This window comes from Phodopus roborovskii, unplaced genomic scaffold (genome assembly GCF_943737965.1).
Source record: "Phodopus roborovskii unplaced genomic scaffold, PHOROB, whole genome shotgun sequence".
Classification (NCBI taxonomy): Eukaryota; Metazoa; Chordata; class Mammalia; order Rodentia; family Cricetidae; genus Phodopus; species Phodopus roborovskii.
In genome coordinates, this window is record NW_026126448.1 from 16,654,359 (window position 1) to 16,679,246 (window position 24,888).

General features: G+C 47.4%; 1 protein-coding gene across 1 annotated transcript in view; it reads left to right on the plus strand.

Moving 5' to 3' along the window:
- Csmd2 (CUB and Sushi multiple domains 2) overlaps window positions 1–21,873 on the plus strand; it is a 537,775-nt gene extending 515,902 nt beyond the window's left edge. Inside the window, exons 58-71 of the mRNA XM_051188846.1 lie at window positions 1,259–1,435; window positions 2,776–2,955; window positions 3,343–3,516; window positions 6,623–6,796; window positions 7,103–7,176; window positions 9,720–9,831; window positions 10,329–10,508; window positions 13,004–13,066; window positions 14,757–14,918; window positions 16,665–16,777; window positions 18,888–18,975; window positions 20,233–20,371; window positions 20,646–20,861; window positions 21,647–21,873. Coding sequence (XP_051044803.1) covers window positions 1,259–1,435; window positions 2,776–2,955; window positions 3,343–3,516; window positions 6,623–6,796; window positions 7,103–7,176; window positions 9,720–9,831; window positions 10,329–10,508; window positions 13,004–13,066; window positions 14,757–14,918; window positions 16,665–16,777; window positions 18,888–18,975; window positions 20,233–20,371; window positions 20,646–20,805 — 1,796 coding nt within the window. The 3' untranslated portion in view covers window positions 20,806–20,861; window positions 21,647–21,873. The remainder of the gene's footprint in view (window positions 1–1,258; window positions 1,436–2,775; window positions 2,956–3,342; window positions 3,517–6,622; window positions 6,797–7,102; window positions 7,177–9,719; window positions 9,832–10,328; window positions 10,509–13,003; window positions 13,067–14,756; window positions 14,919–16,664; window positions 16,778–18,887; window positions 18,976–20,232; window positions 20,372–20,645; window positions 20,862–21,646) is intronic.
- Window positions 21,874–24,888: the final 3,015 nt, after the last annotated feature.

Sequence of the window (24,888 nt, forward strand, 5' to 3'; positions counted from 1 at the left end):
GTGTGGACCCTTGGTGCCCACACTGTGGTCTCTAAACCTATCCTCCATGAAAAAGATCCAGGTTCTTTGGAAAAATGTTGCAGAGCTAGGTCAGAGAATGTACACAATAAAGCCAGAATATCCCATCTCTCCACCAAGGAACCCTTTGGCGTCGTGTGAAAGAAACCCAGGGGCCATATTGAAGAAGCTCCAAAGGTGGGGCAACTTGAATGCCAACATGAACAGCAGTAGTGGATGCTAACATGCTAAATATGTTTAAATCCAGGAGTTCAAATGGTCCTAAATGAGCTCACCTTTGAAGAATGCTAGGAAACAAAACTTGTTATTTTTATGCCTAATTTTTAAAAACGAGGAGTGAAAAAGTCTAGCATTATGCCAACCTTTCTTCATGTGCTATGTTAACGAGCTAAGCCAGTATCTACTGCTGAGGACTAGGGCTGTGCTAGTTCATTTGCAGAGTTCTAGCTTCTGGCTTTCTCTCCTGCTTTAAACTTCCCTTTCTGTGGATACCAAAGACCCAATAAACAGATCAACCAGACAGAGAGAGATAGTATAGAATAGGGGCAGTGGGGAGTCAGGAAATATCCAGGAGATGAGGGAAGGGAAGCCATGATCAGAATATATTGTATGAAAATAACTTTATTTTCATTGAATAATAAAATAAAAGATCAGCCAGATCAAGAGTCCCAGTAGCCAGAATCCTGGAGAAGCATCTAGAAGGAACCTTATGTAAATATCATCACAGATGGGAGGAGCATGGAATTAGAATGAAGGCTGGGGAGGTGGCTCAGTTGGTGAAATGCCTGCCGTGCAAGCATAAGGGCCTGAGTTCTGATCCTTAGCACCCTTGTAGAAGTGTGCATGGTAGCTTGTGTTTATAGCCTCAGAGGCTTTGCCTCAGAGGAGGAGGCAAAGACAGGCAGATCCCAGGAGCCCATCGGCCAGCCAGCCTAGCCAACTGAGAGACCCTGTCTCAAAAACAAATAAGGTGGAGGGTGATCAAAAAAGATACCTGATGCCTGTCTCTCGCCTCCATACACATGTCCACACATGTACAGGCACACTTGCACAAAAGAGCACATACACACACAAATAAGATAATTTTAGAAGTAAAAATCTATTGCAAGTCTGTCCTTTTCTATGACACAATCAGACACAACATCAGCACGAGACGTGTCCTCATCTTCAGGGTCCTATGTGAGTCTTTGACTCAGGCAGCTTTGATTCCGGGAAATAATGCTTTATTTTGCTTTCCCAGTGATCTCATGTGGGAACCCTGGAACTCCAAGCAATGCCCGAGTGGTGTTCAGTGATGGTCTAGTCTTCTCCAGTTCCGTCGTCTACGAATGTCGTGAAGGCTACTATGCCACAGGCTTGCTCAGCCGACACTGCTCTGTGAATGGCACCTGGACAGGCAGTGACCCAGAGTGCACAGGTGACAGTCAGATCCCCTGGGCTCTGTGACAAATGGTAGCTCAGAGCACCCAGTCCCTCCCTGATGAATGAAGCTGTCAGTGGGGGTGTGGAGGAAATGACTGGAGTAGGAACATAAGCCTGAATGTAAGTGTACATTCAGATAGCCTCTGTGTATTGAGCATGTTCTATGTGGCAACCACAGAGCTAAGAGATTCATGTCCCCTGCACATGGTGCCAGAGTCTCACCAAAACCCTATGAGGTAGTATTGAGTACCTACTCTCTAAGGAATGTGTTTTCATAAAAAAGTAATAATACATTTAATATTTAACAATAAAATTAATACATTAATAATTTTATATAATTACATATAGTTGTTATAAATTAATAACATTATTTGTTACATTTTTAAATGTATAATATTATATATGTGCGAATAGATAGATAAATAGATAGATAGATAGATAGATAGATAGATAGATAGATAGATTTAGATACATATATGTGAATGACAGTTCAATACAATACAATATATCAGCCATTATGTAGGCTCTAGCCCATTGCTTGGGCTTTCCGTTTCCTTTCAGGACAAAGGCTCAAGGCTGCCATACTCTTTCCACTTTGAAGCTACCACCACCCACCATCTGTCTTCCCTTTCTCAGACCCATCTCCACCCCAGCCCAGCTCCTGAGTGTGGTATCTGCCTAGCTCTCCTTCCTTGACCCTCTCACAGTACCCCAGACCCTTTTCCTTAGAAGGGACCCAGATAGAGGGAAGAGATGGACTGAGTGAGCCTGACATTCTTCCTTTCAAAGTCAGCTCTGTGAGTTCAGACTCCATCAGAAATTGCATATTAAACCCACGCATACATGCATGTGTACAGATCACCAGTCACACCTGTCTCAATACAAAAACAGAGACCTGACTCTTGCATAGGTCCTAAGACCCTGCTTCTGGGCCATTTCAGTCTGAAAAAGTCTTCCATGAAGACTATCATGAAATACATTGCATCCCTGGACAAACTGTCTTTTGGAGCCATTAATAAACACATCTTAGGTCCCTCAGTCTAGGACTTCACCTATTTTAGGGAAAAGGATGTGTGGTCCTTCCTCTCAGAGGAGTGGGCTTGAATAAGAAAGGCAGCCACAGTGCAATTGGATGGCATGCATAGTATAGGCATGTACAATGTGCCTGTGGGTCAGCTGATGCAGGGAAATTTGGCTGTGGCCAGTGTGCCAGGGCTTGGCTGGTCTGACAGTTCCTTCCTGGGTGGGTGCAGGAGTGATGGAGAAGGATCAAGATGCTGAAGAAACACGAGGTCTGGGCTAGAAATGACCAGTGCTGTGTCTCTCTTACTCTAGTCATAAACTGTGGTGATCCCGGGATTCCAGCCAATGGCATCCGTCTGGGCAACGACTTCCGGTACAACAAAACTGTGACATACCAGTGTGTCCCTGGCCACATGATGGAATCACATAGAGTATCTGTGCTGAGCTGCACCAAGGATCGGACATGGAATGGTACCAAGCCAGTTTGCAAAGGTACTTCTGGAGGCTGAGGATGTGGATGGGGACCAAAGAAGATACAGAAGTAGCCATTAGCCTCAAGCATCCAGAAGGGAGAGGCAGCATCATAGCAGAGGTGTGCAGGGTGAAGACTGGTCCTGTGCAGTGACTGTCAGGAAGAGGAAGGTACTGAGAAAAGGTCTGCGCCTCAAGCATCCTGGAGGGCTATGTGATAGGAGAACAGAAGAGTTATATACGAGAAGGATCAGTGTAAATAAAAGATCAGAGGGACCACAGGGCCCTTCTAGTTCTACTTGGCCCAGACTCCAGCTGATTCAGGATAGCTGGTGGCACTGGTGACAGTAACCGGGCTGGCTTCCATAGAACAGCCCTAGAACTCAGCCTCCTCTGCTCTCCCCACAGCTATCATGTGCAAACCCCCTCAGCTCATCCCTAATGGGAAAGTGGTGGGGTCTGACTTCATGTGGGGCTCCAGTGTGAGCTATGCCTGCCTGGAGGGGTACCAGCTCTCTTTGCCTGCCGTGCTCACCTGCGAGGGAAATGGATCCTGGACCGGAGAGCTGCCTCAGTGCTTCCGTGAGTGACTCCCAAGGGCCTTAGCCGCGTCCTCCATGATGGCACAAATTCCCCCTTGCACTAGCACATAAGTGTACGCAGAGCTCTGCTAAGGAAAGAATAGAGTCAGTAGCCCACCCCCCAAAGCAGAGATCGTTCTCAAGACACCATTAAAGCAGGAGGGAAAATTAAAGGAAGAAATTGAGAATAGTATATGGAGGCCTGAATTCGACACCGACTGAAGTCACAGTAGAAATAAGTCAGAGATAACAGCAATCTTCTAACCTGAAGGGTTGTTCACCCAGTGGAACAAGTACCCAAGGATGTGAGGCCATCCCATGCCAGGGACATGTCTCTTTGTGAAAAAGATGTCCACATCTTTCTGTCTAGAGACTACCCATTACCTACCTGGCCCAGCTGTGTTTTGATGAGCTTTAGTCCATTCCAGGACTCAGATTTCCTGGATTCAAAAAAAAAAAAAAAAAAAGTGGGCTGCAGGATTCTAGATGCACTCCATGAGTGGGCTCTGGGACAATCATCCCATCTTCATGCCGCATACAACAGTAGGGTTTACCAGGTTTCCTTCTACTGTCACCCTCAGAAATAATCTGCATGTTCTGGCCACTGTTAGGCACCTGTAAAATTCCGCTTTACTTTGGGAATCACCACCATGCTTGGGATCAATAGCTCAGAATAAATAATAAATAAATAAATAAAACAGGGATGTTGTTTATGATTAACACCTATGACATCCTCAGGACACATGTGCCAGGGCATAGCCTCAGAATTGTCTGGATTCGACTTTGCTTTTCCTCCTGAAAGAAAGAGCTGTGTTACCTTTAAATAATAATTTGAAGGGTGAGGGTGTGGCTCAGTAGGAAAGTGTATGCATAATGAGCATGACATTCTGGGTTCGATCCCCAGTACAGGGGAAAAAAAGAAAAAAAAAGAACAATGAATTATAGTCACTGTTAAAAAAACAACAAAAACTGTATTGAAGCTGGGGAGACAACTCACTCACTAAAGTAATTGCCTTGCAAGCATAGGAGCAGAGTTTGATCCCCAGAACCCCCATTTGGCAAGCATTTATAATCCCAGTACTGAGGAGGCAGAAACAGAGAGACCCTCTCCCCTCCCCCACCCAAGCTTGCTGGTCAGCTGCCAGCTTAGCAAGTTTGGTGAAGTCCAGGCCAATGAGAGACCCTGTCTCAAAAACCAAGGTGGACCACACCTGAAGAATGACAACTGAGGTTGTCCTCTGGCTTCCACATGCACAGACCAGAATTCTCGAATGTGCACACAACCCCCACTCTCACACACACACACACACACACACACACACACACACACACACACACACACACACAATTGTACTCTACTAAAAAACATGAAGTAAAAAAATAAAATAAATCCTTCCAAACACAACCATACTTGTAATGATATATATTCAATCTCTTATAAATGGAATTGGATCCTGACATATTATTTCATGACCTGTATTTATTGACCAGCCACCAAGAACTTCCCAAGAGCCCAAGTCTGTCAATACATACTGATCTGTGCACTGTAGTTTTTAATGGCTTTTAAAACATTTTTAAAGATTTATTTTAAGTGTGTGTGTGAGAGAGAGAGAGGGAGAGACAGAGACAGAGAGAGAGCTGGAGTTGCCAGTGGTAGTAAACCACCTGACCTGGTTACTGGGAACAAAACCCAGGGCCTCTGTGAGTGCAACATGTACCCCATTTTTGATGGCTTTAAAGAGCTCCTTGTTGTATATTCCCCAATTGGTTTAACTTCTCCTGTTGATGAGGAATTATAGTTATCCCCAAGTCAATCATGTTATAAGTAACTTTGTAATAAAAAAATCCCTAAAAACAGTGTTCCTTCACTATTGTAGAAAAGTTCTAGACATGAGTGTGCTGGGCCAAAGGGTGGACACTCTGTACTTCCTGATGTGTACTGCCAAAATGCCTTCTAGAAAGAGTGTCCAACTTACATAACCAACAGTTAGTGAGGCTGTTTTCTCCCCCACCACGCCCCCTTTTAAAAGATTTACTTATTTATTATATGTACTGTGTTCTGCCAGCATGTACGCATGCAGGCCAGAAGAGGGCACCAGATCTTATAGATGGTTGCGAGTCGCTATGTGGTTGCTAGGAATTGAACACAAGCAGCCAGTGCCTCTGAGCCATCTCTATAGACCTGTTCCCCTCCCTATCCCTTATAGTTTTCTTAGTTGTTCACAATTGTCCACGATGATCATATATTACCAACATTACCGTAATGCACTATACAAAGTGGCACTGAGAATAGCAGGCAGCTATCTATATCTAGTTTATTTGCTTCTTGTTCCTAAGAAAAGTAGGGAGTGTGCAAACCATTTGCTTAATGGGAGTGGGATTCCTTAAAAAGCAGAGAAATTTTCGATCCTTTTCCACAAACTTTGTCATATGTGTGTAAGTGTAGCAGGAAAGGTGGCCAGCTAGAGTCAGCCACCATTCAGCCATCTGAAGGACAGCTCCAAACCCCCACACACCTGGACCCAGGGCCACCAAATCCACTGTCAGATTCAGCCTTCAGTGGAGCATGGCTTCGCTTTTGCTAAGAAGACAAGAACTAGAAAATAAATTGTGGCATCCTATGGAAACGGAGATAAACTTGTAGGAGAAAATTATTTATTTAACAATTGAAACCATGTGGGCATTGACTTTGCAACTATACACATTGTATACAACTGATGGAAACCAGAGGACACATGTGAAAATGAAGAGAATGTTGTAGATGGTTTGTTTGTTTTGTGAGGCTGGGGCTCAGTCATACAGATTCACCCAGGCTAAACGCACACGCTACCGCTGAGCTATAAGCCTCATCCACCTCAATGTCCAAACTTTCCTTAATGTCATTCCATTAATCAGAGGAGGTTAATAAGCCCCCTTAGTGCAGGGATGAGAGGAAGCTTGTGGCCACACACAGGCAGAGACCCCAAGCACTTACCCAGGCATGATCCAGTTTCCAGGGTTCAAGTAAACCCAGAGGAAAACAGTACCAAAACAAAAAAAAAGCTTGGCAGGAGAAGGGGAGGTTCTAGAAAGCATCATGGGCCCACCTTTGTCTCTTGCCTTTGCAGCCGTGTTCTGTGGAGACCCAGGGGTCCCACCTCGAGGGAAGAGAGAAGACCGTGGTTTCTCCTACAGGTCGTCTGTGTCCTACTCCTGCCATCCCCCTCTGGTGCTGGTGGGCTCCCCTCGGAGGTTTTGCCAGTCAGACGGGACGTGGAGTGGCACACAGCCCAGCTGCATCGGTAAGAGGGGCTAGAGGCAGTGGCCTGCTGGCGGGCAGCTGTGATGGGAGTGAGTGAAGGGTCCACTTCCCTGTCTTTGTGGTCTCCCTTGTGGTGGAGAAAGGGTCCTTCTCTGAACTTCTCGGAGCAGAGTGAAGGAAAGCGAGAGCTAATGTACTAGGGAATGTGATGGCAGCTCAGACCTCTGAGATAAGAAGGTGGGGTCAGGAGGCAACTGTGGTCTCTTCCATTGCCCTCCAGATCAGAAGGAGGGGCAGTGAAAACGCCAGTAACCGTGTGGTCTGCTTCTTTGTTTTGGTCTTCCAGATCCCACACTGACCACGTGTGCAGATCCCGGCATGCCACAGTTCGGGATACAGAACAGCTCCCAGGGCTACCAGGTATGAGCTCAAATCAGCCTTCCTGTCCCCTGTCCCTCCCTTCCACTGTCAGCACCAGAGGCTCTGGGAATGGCACAGACCTCAGAAAGGGAAGAAGGCAATGCTCCATGGAGCATCCTTCGGAAATGGAAGGTGCCAGTGTCCATCAGCCAGGCTGATGTGGAAGGTGGCAGTAGGTGGAACCATGAACAGTTCCCACGAACCCCAGAGTTGGGGCAGGATGTTTGTGGAAATACCAAAATAAACAAGACACCCATATCCCAACCACAAACAGAACTCATTCAGGCAGTGGGTGCCAGCAAGAGGTAGGCATGAAGCATCTTCCAGAGAACCTTCCCATCTGCATGTAGGTCCTGCACATCTGTCTCAGAATGAACCTTAGGCAGCCTGGATGACACTGAGCAAAGCACAGGAACCAGGGAGATCAGGGTATGCTCAGGTCAGGACAGTTAGCTGGGCCCAAGCTGGGTCCTGAACTAACCTGGAGTGACAGACCGGGACTTGGTCAGCTGGCGTAGTTTACTCTCTCTATCTGTCCTGCTCTCACCCAGAAAATGCGAGCTGTCCCAGGTGCTAGACATTCTTGAGGCTGGGATGGCTGGGGCACTGTTCTAAAGGGCCTTCCTAGAAACAGCAACTGTGAAAACTAGATTGCTTCTAAGAGCTTGGAGTGCCACATGGTGTATGGAAGGATGGGAATGGGGAGGGTTGCTGCTTCAGAAATGGGAGTCAAGGAAGAGCCGCTCTAAAGGTGACATTTGAACTGTGGGCTTCATGACAAGAAAACCAGCACTATTCAGAACAAGGTCACATTTCTGACTGAGTAAATGCCCCCTGTACAGGAGCACTGAGACAGGGAGTGAGTGGGCACAATGAGGCCCGGGTGACAGACCAGGCAGGTGGGCTTCAGTACAGCAGGTAGAGGGCCCGAGACCTCAGCAAGCTCTATAGCCACCTTGATGCTGGCTGGGAAGGTCACACACACTCCATGGCTTCAAAGTTCCACCCATGGAAACATACCCAAGAGACCCCCTTGTGCCTGTCACCAAGCAACAAGAAGAAATGTGTTATGTTCATAGGCTGGATTATTATGCAGCAGGCAACATGAATGAACCCCAGCTCGGATGTGATATGGGTGGGTCATGGAAACATACTATTGAATGGTAGAAATGCTGTGATGATTAAAACAGTACACATTCACTTATTTGTGCATGTGTATATGTGTGATAGAATTTCTTTTGCAAGGCAAAGTAAGTAAAACCACAAAATTCAAGATAGCAGTTACCAGAGAAGAGCTGAGGAATGGAAAAGGGAGGGGCCTTATAGATGAGACACCCATGACCGCGGTGTTCCAGCCCCCAGGTTGTGTGATGGCTCTGCATCATGTCATGACTTTGGCAAAGACAAAGGCATGGGCGTCTTGCATGGCCTGAGGCCAAGGAGTGTATTCTGCATTCCATTCTGTTGTCAAAGGCGATGACTCTGATTCACAATTTCAAAGCGACATTCAGGTTGCTGCATCAAGGATGGGCAACACAGAGCTTCAAAAATGAAGCATGAAGCATGTAGTCAAGGAGACCCCTGCTGTCATGATTGGGTTAAGAGGGGGCAGCATTTTGGGAGAGTGGAGACAGTAGAGCCTTCAGGGTGCTCTGTGTTCAGCTTGTGCTTCCCTAGAGCTAAGAGGACCCATGACAGGATTGGGGGATCAGGTGGAATCAGCCTTAGCTTGCTGGTTTTATTTTGGCCGACTAGTCAGATAAAGGTGGCCAATTTGTTGAACCGAATGAGGAAGCGTAGGAGAACAGGTTGGGTGTGGCGGGAACCGGTGAAATGAAGAGCCCTGCCTTGAGTCTGAATCTGAGCTTGTAGGTATAAGGACCCATGAACAATGGAGCTGGGAGATGCTACAGTCTGAGTTGCATTGTGGGAAACTGACCTGTCCATTAAGCCAAATGGACAGAAGATGCCATTGGAGCCAGACAGCCAGTGACTCTTGGAGGATAGAGGTGAGGACACGGCCACACAGAGGGAGAAGCAGAGAGAGGGCAGCCGTTCTCTCTGACAGACTTTTCCAAAGCACAGATTCTCCAGGGGCCATATCCACTAAGAGGACAGGTCTCCAATTCTTTGAATGTAGAGTTTCATAGAAGAAAGGGATGCAGAAGTGATTGCTTAATTTTTGCACAAGTCTTCACATTTTATAAAATGCTTCCAACTCCACTATCACACTTGAATATCACAGATTCCAAATGTCATTCTGGCACAGCAGCCAGCCCCTCTTCGTGTCCATTTAATGGGGAAAATGGCTGACCTGGTTCTGCACACCTTAACAGTGTGACATGCCCAGTAAGAGCACTGATCTGGCCACAAGGCATACTTGAAGCTGCCCCAAAGGACCAATAAAACTCAGCCTGAGAAGCTTCATGGTGCCAACAGAGGCAACAGCCCGAGTTGGCGTTCTCTCCTGGGAAGTGAGTGACGGTTGCCTGGGAAGCACTGCTAGCTGGAAGATGACTTGGGACCTTGTGTCCTGGCCATAGGTTGGAAGCACGGTGCTCTTCCGCTGTCAGAAAGGTTACCTGCTTCAGGGCTCCACCACCAGGACCTGCCTTCCCAACCTGACCTGGAGTGGAACCCCACCTGACTGTGTCCGTGAGTGCCACCCTCACCTAACCCCACGCTTCACCCACTGATCCAGGCTGGTGTGGTGGGATGTGCTCCCATTAAGACCAATGTTGATCTCTCTATAGTCCATGCATGTTGGGGCTTCAGAGATGTTTCTGCATCCTGAAATTTGAAGGCCATCTCCATGCCTTAGTAAATGAGCAATACAGAGCCTGTGAGTACAAAGAACTGTGGAGGCAAGGTCATGGGAATATTGCAGACATTGGGTTCATTTTCTCAGTGTTGCAGACTGAGGTTCCCTGCAACTAGCTAAGCCATCATGCTAGGATATTCCTAGTGACCTAGAGTGTGGGTTTGCAAAGGGGTGAAGGAGGGAGAGCCAGGCATGAAAGGGCAGAGATGGAAAGTAACAGGGTTCTACATATAGGAACAGTGTATGAAGGAGAGGCCCCTCCAATGTATCTGCTCCATAATATTCAAATCCCAGACTCCTTGGGCCTAACATTGTCTTTGTTCCCACTTAGCCCACCATTGCAAGCAGCCAGAGACGCCCACCCATGCCAATGTTGGAGCACTGGACCTGCCATCCATGGGTTACACACTCATCTACTCTTGCCAGGAGGGCTTCTCCCTCAGAGGTGGCTCTGAGCACCGTACCTGCAAAGCCGACGGCAGTTGGACAGGCAAGCCGCCAGTCTGCCTGGGTGAGCAAGGCCTCTCAAAGGTGGAAGTCGGGAAGGAAGGGCTGGGAGGCCCTGTAATAGGGCCAAGAGGAGGACAAACCCTACTTCTGATTGAAATGTTACTGAGATAGGAGGCCACTTCAAAACAACTCACACAAACCTATGTTGAACCCACTGCCTGCCTTTACTTCAGCAAATGAATGCCATCCCTTCACTTAAGCAAGTACTCACTATAGCTGGATACTTTTTTCTGTCTTGTCTGGTCCCACTAGACTGGTTTCTCTCCCACCCAACAGTCCCCAAAGGCGCTTATAAAAACAGTTACTCTGAGGCTTACTTAAACTGTTTGGACTATTAGCTCAGGCTTATTATTAACTAGCTCTTAAAAGTTAACCGTTTTTATTATTTTATGTATTGCTACATATGTAGCCACGATGTTACCTCACATCTTGCTTCTCAGGGGGTTGCCGGTGTCTCCCAGACTCAGCCTTCTTTGTCCCTGTATCTTTGTTTGGATTTTCTGCCTGGCTCTATTCTGCCTGGATACTGGCCAAATTAGCTTCTTTTTTAACCAATAGTAATAAAACATATCCATGGCATACTGAAGGGCATCCCACATCAACACACCACACTGTCCCACCCAGCTTCTTCTACCTGGCTGGAAGAATGCATGCCTTCATCACCTTCTCCAGGTATTCTTATTGTCACTCTGCCACACCTGACCTGCCACGTGGTGCTTAGGGGTGAAAGATGCAACTCTGTCCTAAAGGAATTCACAGTGAGGCACGTTGAAATGTTATAGGCATATGTGACCGAGAGGCCCTGTCAAGAGTCTCCATGCCCATGAGGGTAGAAATGGGAACAAAGACAGTTAGGGAGAAAGAGAAAACACTGCCAGCATTGGGTGTGGGCTAGAGAGCTGAGAGAAAGCCCAGAGCGCTGACCACGGGCACCATGTAGTCACTCACTCTGCACCCACCTCTCCTGTGTTTGTATGGGGATGGAAGGTCTTCCTTGCGCATGCTTTTTTGGTTATATGAAGCCCGGGCAGTGGAGGGCTTCTAGTCTTTCTCTGGCAGCTGCTTCTGCTGTACATTAGCCTTGATGTAGCTTCCTGCAGCCTCTGTTCTCCTCACACAGCTGGTATTTTAAAATATTGCCATGTTAACATACCACCATGTGTTATGTTACCACCATACGTGGAAGACAGAAATGATGAATGCTTGAGAGGATGCTGGTCCACATGTGTAGATCAGTGGCATGACCCCTTGAGGAGTCAGGAGATGCTCTGACTGCTGGAACTGAGAATAAGGGGAGGCCAGGAGCCAGGGAAGACTTCTTGTAAATGCCGTGTATGATATATATGGTATGGTGTGTGTTTGTGGTGGGGGTATATGGTGCGGTGGTAGCGGATATGGTGTGTATGTATGTGAAATCTGGTGTGTGTGTGTATGTATGTGTGTGTGTTGAGGTGTGTGTGTGTAGTATGAGGTTTATGTGTGGGGGGTGAAGTATGTATGTGTGGTTTGAGGTTTATGTGTGTGTATGTTGTATTTGGTATATGTGTTGGTACTTGGTGTGAGCTGTGTATGGTACATGTGTATGTATGAGAGGGAGAAGGAGATGGTGTGGGGCTACATAGTATATTGTGTATAATATTTGAGGTATGAGGTGTGTGTGTGAGAGAGATAGAGATATGGTGTAGGGGTATGTGATGTGGTATATGCATGTGTTACTATGTGATGTGTGATATGAGGTATGTGTGATACATGGCAAATGATATGTATGTTATATGTGATATGAGTTTATATGTATATGATATACAGTATCTGTGTGTGATATATGGTGTGGGCTGTGCTGGAGTATATATGTGATGTATGGTGTGTGTGATATGTGGTATGACGTGTGTGTGATATATAGTATAGTATGTGAGTAGTATAAATTATGTGTGTGTAGTATGTGGTATGAAGTATATGTGGCATATGGCATGGTATATATGTGGCATGTGCATCTGTGTGTGTGTACATGGTGTGTGGTATGTGTGTTCACACTAATGATGGACAGATAGGTTGACTGCATGCCTTGGACACTGTGAACAGTGCTACAGTGAATGCAGGCATAAGGGTCATTCATGCCCAGCATACTGGATTCAGTTCCTTTAGGTATGTACCCAGTAGGGAGATTGCTGGATCATATAATTCTATTTTTAGTTGTGCCGGATTCCTTTGTTCTGATTTAATACAGTAACAATCACATAAGCACACATAAGCATGCCTCATCTGATACTCCAGTGTCTGCAATTGATGTGTTTGAGTCCCTCTTTTTCTGTGTATTGTGCTATTCTGAACTGATTCTGTAGCATCACCAGACTCCACTGTCCTGGCAAGAGAAGAGGAGTCCAAAGCAGGACCTTAGAGCACACATTCCCCCAACCTCAGAAAGGAGGCCATCATTGTTTTCCACAGAATGTGGACCAGAGACTGACCCTGTATCCTCCCATTTCCTTTCCCCAGCAGAGGTCCGGCCCAGCGGAAGACCCATCAACACTGTGCGCGAGCCTCCACTCACCCAAGCCTCAGGTAGGCAGAATCCAAATCTCTGCCTCTGCTGTGCCATTAGCCAGCTTCAGGTGCATAGGTGTCAGTCTACTGTTAGGGAAAAATGGCAGGGAAAGACTTGCCTTAGGGCATTGCTAAAAGGTGAATGGGTTAGTAGCCACCCTCCCCATGGGCTTCCATGCACCCACGTTGTGTAGCATGATTTGGGTCATTTAAGCCCTAGGGTGACCCCTATGAGGGAGGTAGAATGGCCCACTTGCAGAATAGGGGAGCCTGCAGGGGAGGAAGCCAGGCTGAAGTCAAACCACATGCAAGTTGGTCAGTCCCACTGCTACTGTTGCACAAGCATGTCTTGCAGGCAAGGCACCATTGTAGATCAAAGGGTTTGTGACTAGGTTGGTATTTACAGTTCCCCCGTTGGTATCGTGCATAGTACCTTCCTGTACAAAGGATACTAGCACATATGGGTAAAGGCTTCACGTAGGCACCGGCTTGGTTTCTCTATGCTCAGTTGTGTAGGTGTTGTCTTCAGCAATTACACCTTGCCATCAGTTTGTGGAGAACATCTTATTATCTTGGCAACAGTCTGGAATATTTGAGGAATCCAATGGGACCCCTTTGACCAACAACTCCCAGTACTGGAAGCTTCATTTGGAGACAAGCGATAGCTAGTTGGGTCTCTGTCTTTCCCATTATGGGCAGTTTCATTTAGATCAGCTTCATGTTTATGTATTTTGGGAAGCTTCCATTGTATTAGATATCTATACTACTCCTCAAATGGCCCTTAATTTTATCTGTCTCTCCTTGTACTTCCTCCCTCATACTCCTCTCCCCCCCCACCACCCACTTGGTTCTCACATTCCAGCCTCCCATCCATCCATAACTATCCTATTTTTTCCTGGAGAGATCTATCTGGCCTCCTATTCTCATTCCTTACTCTATACCTAACCTCTATGATTCTACAGATGGTTATCATTAATAGCTAATATACATTTGTATTTCACTTTTAACTACCAGGTACGTGTTTATAAGGCACTATATGAAGTTATGCTGTGTGTATAGACTGTAATATAATTGCATGAAACTAATTAACATATCACCTCCCTTAGAACATTTAAAATACACTCTTTAAGCACATTTAAAATATACAGTATAATATTATTATCCATAGCCATAACACTGGGCAGTAGATCACTAGAGCCCCTCCTTCCCAGCTAAACTTTTGTTCCCTTTGATCATTCGTCTACACCCCCAATGTCTTCTCCCCACTCTCTACGTCTAAAGTTTGACATTTTAGCTTGGTCTATAAGTGATACCTCTCAATAATCTTTCTGCCTCTGGCTTATTTCATGTAGCATCATGTTTTCCAACAAGTTCAACCATGTTATCACAAGGAAGACTTTTTCTCTTTTTTTAGAGATAAATGTATTTTATTGTTCAGTTCATTTTCTTTATCCATTCACCCACAGATACTGCAGTTGTCTTCATTTGGCATACAGATGTCTCTTTGACATGCCCGGTTCAGTTCCCTCCACCCGTTCACTCTAAGATATAAGAGGATCACGGGGTCACCAGAGCACCCCACCATCACCCTCACTTCAGACACTCAGAAAAGAAGAGCTCCATGTATGAGCTAGGATCAGACACCAGGTGGCCCTAGCTGTCCTGGCAACACTCAAAGTCTAACTCACATGTTCCCTGATCCCTACAGTTCCAGGGGATGTTTTTGCCAAGAATTCTTTGTGGAAAGGAGCCTATGAGTACCAAGGGAAGAAACAGCCAGCCATGCTTAGAGTGACTGGCTTCCAGGCAGCCAACAGCAAGGTCAACGCCACCATGATTGACCACAGTGGGGTGGAGCTGTACTTGGCAGGTAAGGAAGCAACTGTCTGCTTGTGAGGGGGTGACAGATGCACAGCTCAGGCAGGATGAATCTATGTCACTACACCATAGGATGGTGTGGGGCTAGGACTGGTCTGATGGTCACGGACCAATGACAACCACGGCCAACTAAACATCTGAAGAACCCTCTCAAAGAAAGGAGAAATAGCTTGAAGACTGAGCCAAAGGAAGAAGCAGGGACACCGCAGCGGCCAAGTACAGACAATAAACTAGAGATACATTCAATCATAATCAGCCGAGAAAAGCAAACACAAAATATGATTTTCCACCAACTCCGTCAAGGCATAACCCTTAATAATAACCCAGCTCAGTAGTGACAAAACAGACAATAGACCAAGCGTTCCAGGGAAAGGCCAGGCGGTTCCCAACAAGATCCATTAATTATTCTCCTTTGTCACCAGATGAAATTGGAATAGATATAGTTTAAAATTTGTAATGTTATAAACAATGTTCACTTTAGGATTATATTGATGTTACAAAAAGTTAAAAACAGAGGATTTCCCTGGGATAAAATGTAAGTGGCTTCATTATATCACATCTATAGGGTAAAATATACAATTTAGGGGCTGGGGAGATGGCTTGGTGGTTAGGAGCACTTGTTGCTCTTGCAGAGGACCCACATTTGGTTCCCAGCATCCACATGAAGGTAGCTGTCTGGTCTTCATAGGTGCCTGTACACATGTGTGCGCGCGCACACACACACACACACACACACACACACGCACACATACTTTAATAATGGCAAATGAAACTTGAAAGCAAATGCCAGTTAGGGAGTAAATATACCCCATCAGAATACATTTTCACCTCTGAGTTTTAAAGTAAAAATTCTGTACTCATAGGAAAGAAAATGTGTCACAACAGAGCATTCATAGCGACTGTTTCTCTAAAGTTCTTTATTTGTGGACACCATGGTAACTATCAAGACACCAGAAGTGCCTTTTTATCTGCAAGAATCTCTGCACTTTTTAAAGTTTGTTTAGGTGTCAATTTTTGTACAATCAGAAAACAAGTATTTCTTGAATAGATGATAAATGAATGAATTAATTAACATACGCATAGTACATACATAACCATCTCATGCATGTACACACACACACACATACACACAGGCACAGAGACTAGTCACTCATTAGCTCTAACATATAGACACATACTCTCACAAGTGTCTCTACTGTCCTGTGCCCATGGGCTTGTAAACGTACCTATGCATTCATGGTCAGATCAACATACACAAAATCATATTCCTTTTTTAAACTTTTAAAATTTTATGTATTTAGTTACTTAGTTGTGTGTGTGTGTGCACTCATGCCACATATGTGTGGGCATTAGAGGGCAGCTTTCAGGAATAGTTTCTCTCCTTCCACCATGTGGATCACAGGGATGGAACTTGGGTCACTAGGCTTCATGCCAGGTGCCTTTCTCCCACTGGGCCATCTCACTGGTCCCACACAAAAAAAAAATAACTTTGTTTACACATACAACAATAGAATCACTGTCTCCGCCTAGTAGTTAGGTTATTAAGATGCACCTTCACAACTTGCACACCCCATGTGCAACCACATACAAACACATACACTGGGCTCATGCACAGACAGATGTGCAAGAGACATTTTCCCAGAGTCTACGTGGAAGTCTCACTCATGCCCGCGGCACCCACAGAGGTGGGTTTTGAGTTCTCTCAGAGTTTCAAGTATAACCCATTTTCTTTCTCCAGGAAATTATAAGAAGGAAGATTTCCGCCTCCTGCTTCAGGTCTACCAGGTCACTGGGCCTGTGGAGAGCTTCATGAATAAGTTCAAAGACGACCACTGGGCATTAGACGGCCATGTAAGTTCAGCACACAGGCCACCAGGCCTTGTACCTTACTCCCATCCCCAGATCGCTGGCAGAGAAAGGGTGGCAGGGTGTGGGAACTACTGGGATTGCATGGAAACCTGAGGAGTCTTGAGAGCAGGACTAGCAGCCAGGGAATCCTGGTCAGCTAATGGAGGGGGCAAAGGGAGGGAAAAAGAGGCTCAAAGACTTGGGGTAAAGGGTTACCATGTCTGAAAGGGATAAGTGAGGTAGACTATAGAACAGGATGTAAGAATCGGGAGTCAGGGGATGAGAGTGAAGGTCATATGGGCTGGACGGTGAATTCCCAATGACTCCCTGAGATGTGTGCTCAAATTTGACATGTGGACAGGGGGTTTTAGCACAGCTTGAGAGGCCAGGACCCACAAGAGAGAGGCAGGACTCTCTTACATGCCTTTGTGGGAAATAAACTATTGAACATTCATGAAGTAGAAACCAGTCCTTAGTGATGATCTTAAACAGGTACCTTCTGAGTTCACAATGGGAGAAGGATCAAGCATGGAATTCACCTACTCCAGACCCACATCACTGTCTTTGATTCATAAAGGGGAGAGAGAAAATGGGAAAAGAGAGAGATCTAACAGGCTAGAGTGTTCATGGGGAGTACAGGACTAGCTGGTGGAGCACAGATTTTGCTTTTAAACCCACTAGGAAAACCAAGTGGCTTCTCCAGGGGCTGGCACCTGCAGGTAGTTTCCTGATGTGCCTAGGATGTCTGTATGTCCCTTGGGTGTTTATACCAATCTTAACAGCAGATCAAAAGCTGAGAAGGAAAAATTAATTCGACAGTGGTGGAGGAGATAAGGAGCAAGTGTCCCGTCCATGCCAGAAGGATGGCCACATATAAAAAGATAAGGATCAAAGAGAGGACCTAGTGTGAGGAGGACAGGCCAGGGAAAGGTAAAAACCAAGGGACCAGGAGCAGCTGACAGCCACTGGGGTCCCTCCTACAGCCAGCCAGGGTCTGTGTGAGGGAACATGGAGACATTAGACAGAGGGCACCCCTAGGGCTGGAGCCTGGGTTTTAGTACACCTGCAGCAGCCCCAAAGCGTGCTCCAGCTGCTAAGATGACAGTCACATTGGAACATCACGAGAATCAGGTGATGTCCCAGCCTCCTCAAAAAAGGACATCTTCTGGACCTGCCAGAACTCCCCAATGTATGTTCCCTCTGCGGGGCTCATTGACCCCATAACTGTTGGCTCTGCCGCGATCCGTGTTAGTTTTCACCACAGTAGAAAGAGCAGAGGTCGCACGTGCCCGAGGCCTGCTAACGATGGCGTTGAGGATGTCACTGTGTCACTCAAGACCTCACAGTATGGTATACTGAAGCATGATGGGATATGAACAGTAGAAGCCAAAGGACAAACAAGGACAGTGGCATTGTGTCTCCAATCCCAGTACTTGGGAGACGGAGGCACGAGGGACAAGAGTCATGTCCGTTCTTGGCTATACACAAGTGTGAGACCTGGCTAGACTGCTTGAGACCCTGCCTCAAAAATTCAGAAAAATAAAGGGGGGAAAAAGTTTGTTTGTTTTGTTTTGTTTTCCTTCTACCTTGCATCTGGTAGGTGTCCCTGCTCTGCCAACTGAGGCAAACCTGTTAGCTATGCTTCGGTCTGGCAGGAGCTCCAGATTATTCCAGCATGCCTTGCATCTCTCTCCCTCTCTCCCTCCTTCTCTCCCTCTCTCTCTCTCCCTTTCTCTCTCTCTCTCTCTCCCTCCCTCTCCCCCCTCTCTCCCTCCCTCTCTCTTCCTCCCTCCTTCTCTCCCTCTCTCTCTCTCTCCCTTTCTCTCTCCCTCTCTCTCTCCCTCTCTCTCTCCCTCCCTCTCCCCCCTCTCTCCCTCCCTCTCTCCCTCCCTCTCTCCCTCCCTCTCTCTCCCTCCCTCCCTCTCTCCCTCCCTCTCTCTCCCTCCCTCCCTCTCTCCCTCTCTCTCCCCCTCTCTCCCTCTCTCCCTCCCTCCTCCCCTCTCTCCCTCCCTCTCTCTCCCTCCCTCCCTCCCTCCCTCTCTCTCTCTCTCCTCTCCATCCCTCCCTCTCCCTCCCTCCTTCCTTCTCTTCCTCCCTAACCCTGCTATCACAGGTCTCCTCAGAGTCTTCTGGAGGCACCTTCGTCTACCAAGGCTCCGTCAAAGGTCAAGGCTTTGGACAGTTTGGCTTTCAAAGACTCGGTAACTAGCATGTGTCCTGGGAATGTGAGCTCAGGGGACGGGGAGGAGCTGTGTTCTGGGGTGAGAAGGAAACTGGTGAATTTCTCCACCTGAGAAAGGGCCTCTTAGACTCATCTGGGTCTTGTATACCTCTAACTCAGAAAGGCTGTGGCGTCTCTCCAAATACAGACCCTCGACCTGATGCTCAGCCCTGGGCTGCTGTACCACAGATGTCACCCATACCCAAAGGACCAGGGAACCCCTGAAGCACCCCTACATGAGCCATCAGACTGTCCTTCCCTGTAATGTCATTTCTTTATTAACATTTTCCCAGAAGGCTGGGACTGTCCTTATATCACAGACAAGAAACCCAAACACGAAGATACCTTCTCCTGTTTGTCCTGACTGGGACTCTGTGCTCTTGAAATTATTCAAAGAAACATTCTCATTCCAGAAATGGGCCCTGACCCAGAGACTCCGCTCATGTGGAATAGGGTACTAGCTTCTCAGGAACAGTAAAAGGAAAGCCAGGGAGTCATCATGTGTCCTTGAAAGCCACCTCCGTATCCCACATACCATGACCTCCCATCCCCAGGGTTCTTACCTACCAGGCAATCCATTACCTTCTCCAACAGCTCTCACCTCCAGAAAGTTCTCCCTCCAGTCCACTCAAATCTACTCATACCACCCTTCCTCTCTACTCCTCCAGGCACCTCAGCTTTGCCCTCAAGGGCTCCAACATGCAGCAGCCCTTACAGCTTCTGAGATCTTCTCAGAGAAGCGCTGGGAAGACCCCAGAAAACCAAGTTCCACAGCCAACCCCTTGTCCCTTGTTGGTCCCTAGCCCCTCGGTTAGATGGCCCTCCATAAGGAGTCAATGGAGTGAACTGTGAACCTTCAAATCTCCCACCCCACTGCAACCATGTGTGTGTGTATCATGTGTGTATGTGATATATATATATATAAAACATGTCTCATGAAAGTTTTCATCTGCTATCAGACTTTGATAGTTCAATAAGCTAGGAAAAGACCTGCATCCTTTGAAAGTCGTGTTTATAGACAGGGCTTTCAGGGTCATCTGCCTGCTGTCTTCCCTGGGGCTCCGGGGGAGAGATGGGAAGTCAGCCCACAGGCACAGTACTTTGGGACACAATGTGACCAGCTGAACTAGAGCATGTGACTGTACCTGATGTTCTGCTGCAGGGGTAGAGTGGCCGGCAGGGAGCATCACTTCCAGGTGAGTCTGTGACTTGAATGTTACACTTTGGCACTTTGCAGACCTCAGGCTGCTGGAGTCAGATCCCGAGTCCATCGGCCGCCACTTTGCTTCCAACAGCAGCTCGGTGGCTGCTGCCATCCTGGTGCCTTTCATCGCCCTCATCATCGCAGGCTTCGTGCTCTATCTCTACAAGCACAGGTACCGTGAAGGCAGAGGCCAGGGGGAGCAACTTGGTACCCAGCCCTAGTACCCTGAAGGCAGAGGCCAGGGGGAGCAACTTGGTACCCAGCCCTAGTACCCTGAAGGCAGTGGCTGAGGAATGTAACTGAGTGCCCAGCCCACCCCATCCCAGCCAGCACCTCCTGACTCAGAAGAATGTATCTTTCTAAGAGGGAGAAAGAAACCCTCTCCACTCTTGCTTTGAACTCTGCATCTCACCCTTTAGTTCAGGGCTCCTGTCTCTTATTCCCAGGAGAAGACCCAAAGTTCCATTCAACGGTTATGCTGGCCATGAGAACACGAATGTTCGGGCCACATTTGAGAACCCCATGTATGACCGCAACATCCAGCCCACAGACATCATGAGCAACGAGGCAGAGTTCACAGTCAGCACAGTGTGTACTGCGGTATAGCCCCCAGGCCTGGCTGCTACTGCCACCGCCACCGAGAGCCCCGCCGCCAGCAGCTGGTGAGACTGGGGGCTGGAGGGCGGGAGACAGAGTGGTTGCAGGGGACTGGGGGACCTGTGTGTGCACCACTCCTGCATACATGGACACCCCCACATCACAGGCACAAAGAGCTGGCCACTTGTGTTAGAACCGTCATTGCCAATGAGAAAGGAAGTTAAGCACGTGAACACTAATGAACTTGAACAAGACCACAGAGTTAAAAAGAGTGGGTCAGAACCTAAAGTCAACCCCCAAGAGTGTAGGAAGATAGCTCAGATGAAAGCTCTTACCATACAAGTTGGAGGCAGAAACTCAGGTCCTTAGTGAAGGTGGATGTGGCAACTGCCTGTAATCCCCTTGTTTGGGAGGTAGAGACAGAAGACCTCTGGGGCAAGCTGGCTGCCAGACTAACTGATGTGTAAAGGTATCAAAGTCAGCGTCTGGCCTCCACACACATACATGCATTCATGAGCACCGCACAATGTGTGCCTATGCACATGCAAACACATGCAGGCACAGACACATGCACACGCACACGTGCGCGCGTGCATACACACACACACACACACACACACACACGGGGTGGGGGTCAGGGAGAATAAATGCTTCACCATTGGGCACTCCCTACATGTGCCCAACCCGGTTTGAGAAGACTGGAAACCAAAAGTAGGAGATGGAACCAACTGATGCCCTTCCGTTCTTTCTTCCTGCTTGGCTTTGCCTCTCTGTCCCACCCACTTCCGTTCCCACCTCACCCCTCCCCTTCCTTTCTTCTTCCAACCTGTCATGGTCTGTTGGTTCCCAGCTCCCCAGGGGGCAGGAAGGAGCTCCCCTGAGCACAGTGCCCATCTTCGTCTGTCCCTCTGCCTTCGTCTGCCACTGCTGGGACTCAGGCCCTTGCTCGCCCTGCCACCATCTGTGCTCGCCACCCTGGAGAGGACTCCACTGTGCTCTGGCTTGGGGCAGTAAAGGAAGAGGGGCTGCAGATGGAGGAAGGCAGGTCATGGATTAAAATAGCAGAGTGAATTATGGGTGTGCCCCGAGCACACACAGAGCCTCTCCTTCAGTGTCTTATGGAAGAGACCACAGAGGCTTAAAAGGGGAAGTGTGTGTGTGTGTGTGTGTGTGTGTGTGTGTGTGTGTGTGTGTGTGTAAGATGCCCTGGACACTGTTCCCCACAAACACAGAAGAAATGATAAGGGAGGCAGCATTACCTCTCCAAGCAACATGTCCTTATCCCATGTGTGGGACCTCGGAGAATGAATAAGTAGGACATCTCATGGGAGCTAGCATACAGAAGCCACCTGTCTGCAGGGGTGGTCCATTTGCATAATGACAGCAAGGATTACCTGGAAAAAAGAGCAACAAAGTCTTCAGATATAGTTTGGTAATCAATTCAAAACTTTCTTCAGCCATAATGGCATTGAGTTCTAAACCCAGTGAATTAAAAAGTCATTTGGGTCCAGGGCACTTTGGAAAAGAAGGGTACAGCAGTGGTGAGCTTAGGGGATAGGGCAGGAATCTAGCCCAGAAGCCCCGGGGTCAGCTGACCAAGAGAAGAGAAAAGACCCTGTGGATCCTCCGCACTGGAAAGGACCAGAGCGAGGCAGCCCTGGCTCCCAAAAGGTGGCGGCCACTGCTTTCTGATTTATTCTCTGTGCCTGACTCTTTATGTGGTATTTCTTATTCTTAAAACACCACCAAAGCAGGACTTGCTACTCCCATTCAGAGGTCAGGGAAGATGGAGGCATGAGCCACAGCCCATGAGTACAGCGGAGGCAAACATCAATCTCTCTGACCGTGAAATCTACTGCACCTGCTGCCAAAAAAAAAAAAACCAGGGCTACAACGGGCACCAAAGACAGGAAGGTAGGGGAATCTCCACAAGAGGATACCCGTGTCTAATCTAGGCTCTGCTGTCTGTGCCTGGGTAGCACCAGGTCAAGGACCCAGTACCCCAGCCTCCTGAATTGGTGCTCGCCTTTTGGCTTCCAACAGCCCACAACCATAATAGCAGAGGACCTGGCAGCTCCTTAGTTAAAAGAACTGAGTGAAAATCACCCTCTCTCCAGCTGCTTGCAGGTGGCTCGGATTCATTTAGACCAGCGGTTTTCAATGTGTGGATCGAGACCCCTTTAGGGGCTGAATGACCCTGTCACACAGGGGTCACCTAAGACCATCCTGCAAATCAGATATTTACATTACGATTCATAACAGTAGCAAAACAGTTATGAAGTGACAATGAAAATAATTTTATGACTGAGGATCATCACCATGTGAAGAACTGTATCAAAGGGTCACAGCATCAGGAAGGTTGAGAACCACTGATTTAGACAATGTCACTGTGTTTAGGTCATTAATGAACTCCATATGAGTGTGGTCGGGAAGCTCCTGAGTTTAGAAATCATCATAATGACACTTAAGAGTCACTTTCTCCATCCTGGGAAAGGTCCCCATGAGCATACACCCCTGCTTCCATGGGGATGCCAGCCTCAGATGTTTGTAGTGCATATTGACATAACAAATAGAATGTGTAGGGGTGGAGGGGCAGAGCCTCACAGTTCTCAAGGACCCCTCCAGCGTTGGAACAATTAGAAGAGCTGATTGGCAATGAACTAAAGTCAGGGCTGTCAATTTCCAGCAGATGCATTGAAGACTGACTGCAAGGGTAGGCCCACTCCTGCCCACTCCTGCTGTGGGCAGCATCCCTGCACCAGGTGGGAGAGGACCAGTCCAGACAAATTCGCTCATGCTCATTCTTTTCTGACCCTGGCAACAAACGCAGGGGTCTCTCGGGCTCCTTCCCCCTTCTTCCTCACAGCTGACCCAGTGCGTTCCCCCAGCCCTGTCCCTTTCCTCCCCTGTGTCTCCTAGGAAGGTCCCAGGAGACACTCAAGGAGCACAGGCTGGGGGGCACCCAGCACCCGCTGTGTGTCACCCTCTCTGGCCTTGGGCACTTTCTCTTCAACCCCAGAGGCTCAGAAGGGAAACGAGGCAAATTAAACCTTTCACCCACCATCGGTACCCTCTACCTACCACCTCCATCCCATGAGGAAAAAAAAAGTAAAACAAAAACAACAAAAAAAATCTTTTGTACAGAGATATATTTTTATTATACAAGTTTGTACAGTACCAAAAAAAGACAGAAAAAAAGGTGTACATTTTTTTTCATTATTGTAGGTAAATGGTAGCGGGAGCCTTTTTTGTAAATGTAATAAAATGTATAAATATGGTTTTCAGAGCGCATCACGTGCTGTAAATATGTAATCTACACCCCTTCTCGGCTTGTCTGCTGTGTGTGCACTTAATTTATCTGTCTCTGTATATGAGGCTTCCCCTTGGGGTTCTGCATTATGGTACTTTCCGGAATTTGAAAGCAATTTTAAATTTTTTGAATTCAAATAAAATATAAATTTTTGCATTGGTTTTCTTTCATTCTTATGACGTCCGTGGCTTGGGGCAGGTGTTTCTTGGTGATGAGGACATGAAGTTGGGTGACATGGGTGAGAGAGCAGAATGTCTATAGTAGAGAAAGGCCAACGGCAGGGGTCTTCCAGGTGGGAGGGTCTATAACGGAACAGGGGGCCTGGTGGAAATTAAGAAGTTTATGAGAAGAGCACCCAGGTCACCTTCGGCTGCCTGCTTCCCATCATGCTTCATGTGTGTTCTGTACTGTCATTCCAACTTCCCCTCTTCAGTGACCCAACTTTAAACCAACTTTCCCAGTCTCAGTGAAGGTGTTTTTTCTGGGACATAACATCTGGTATTTTCCTTCTAGCCACTGGGGGCCAGCTGGGCAGGCGCATCCCTGCAGCTGAACCTTCCTCTGCTTGGCGGGGCTCACTGTCATGAACTGTACTGTGTGAAACAAGACCCTGTTGCCAAGGAGATGGCTCAGAACAGAAATTTACCCCAGTTTATCAGAAAAAACAGCAGGTGATTTCTCACTGCCCCCAAACACCAGGATGGCATAAGATTTCTGTAAGTCTCAGGGCACAGAAAGAGGAGCAAGCCAAGCTACTGTGCCAAAGAGGCACCCCACCACGT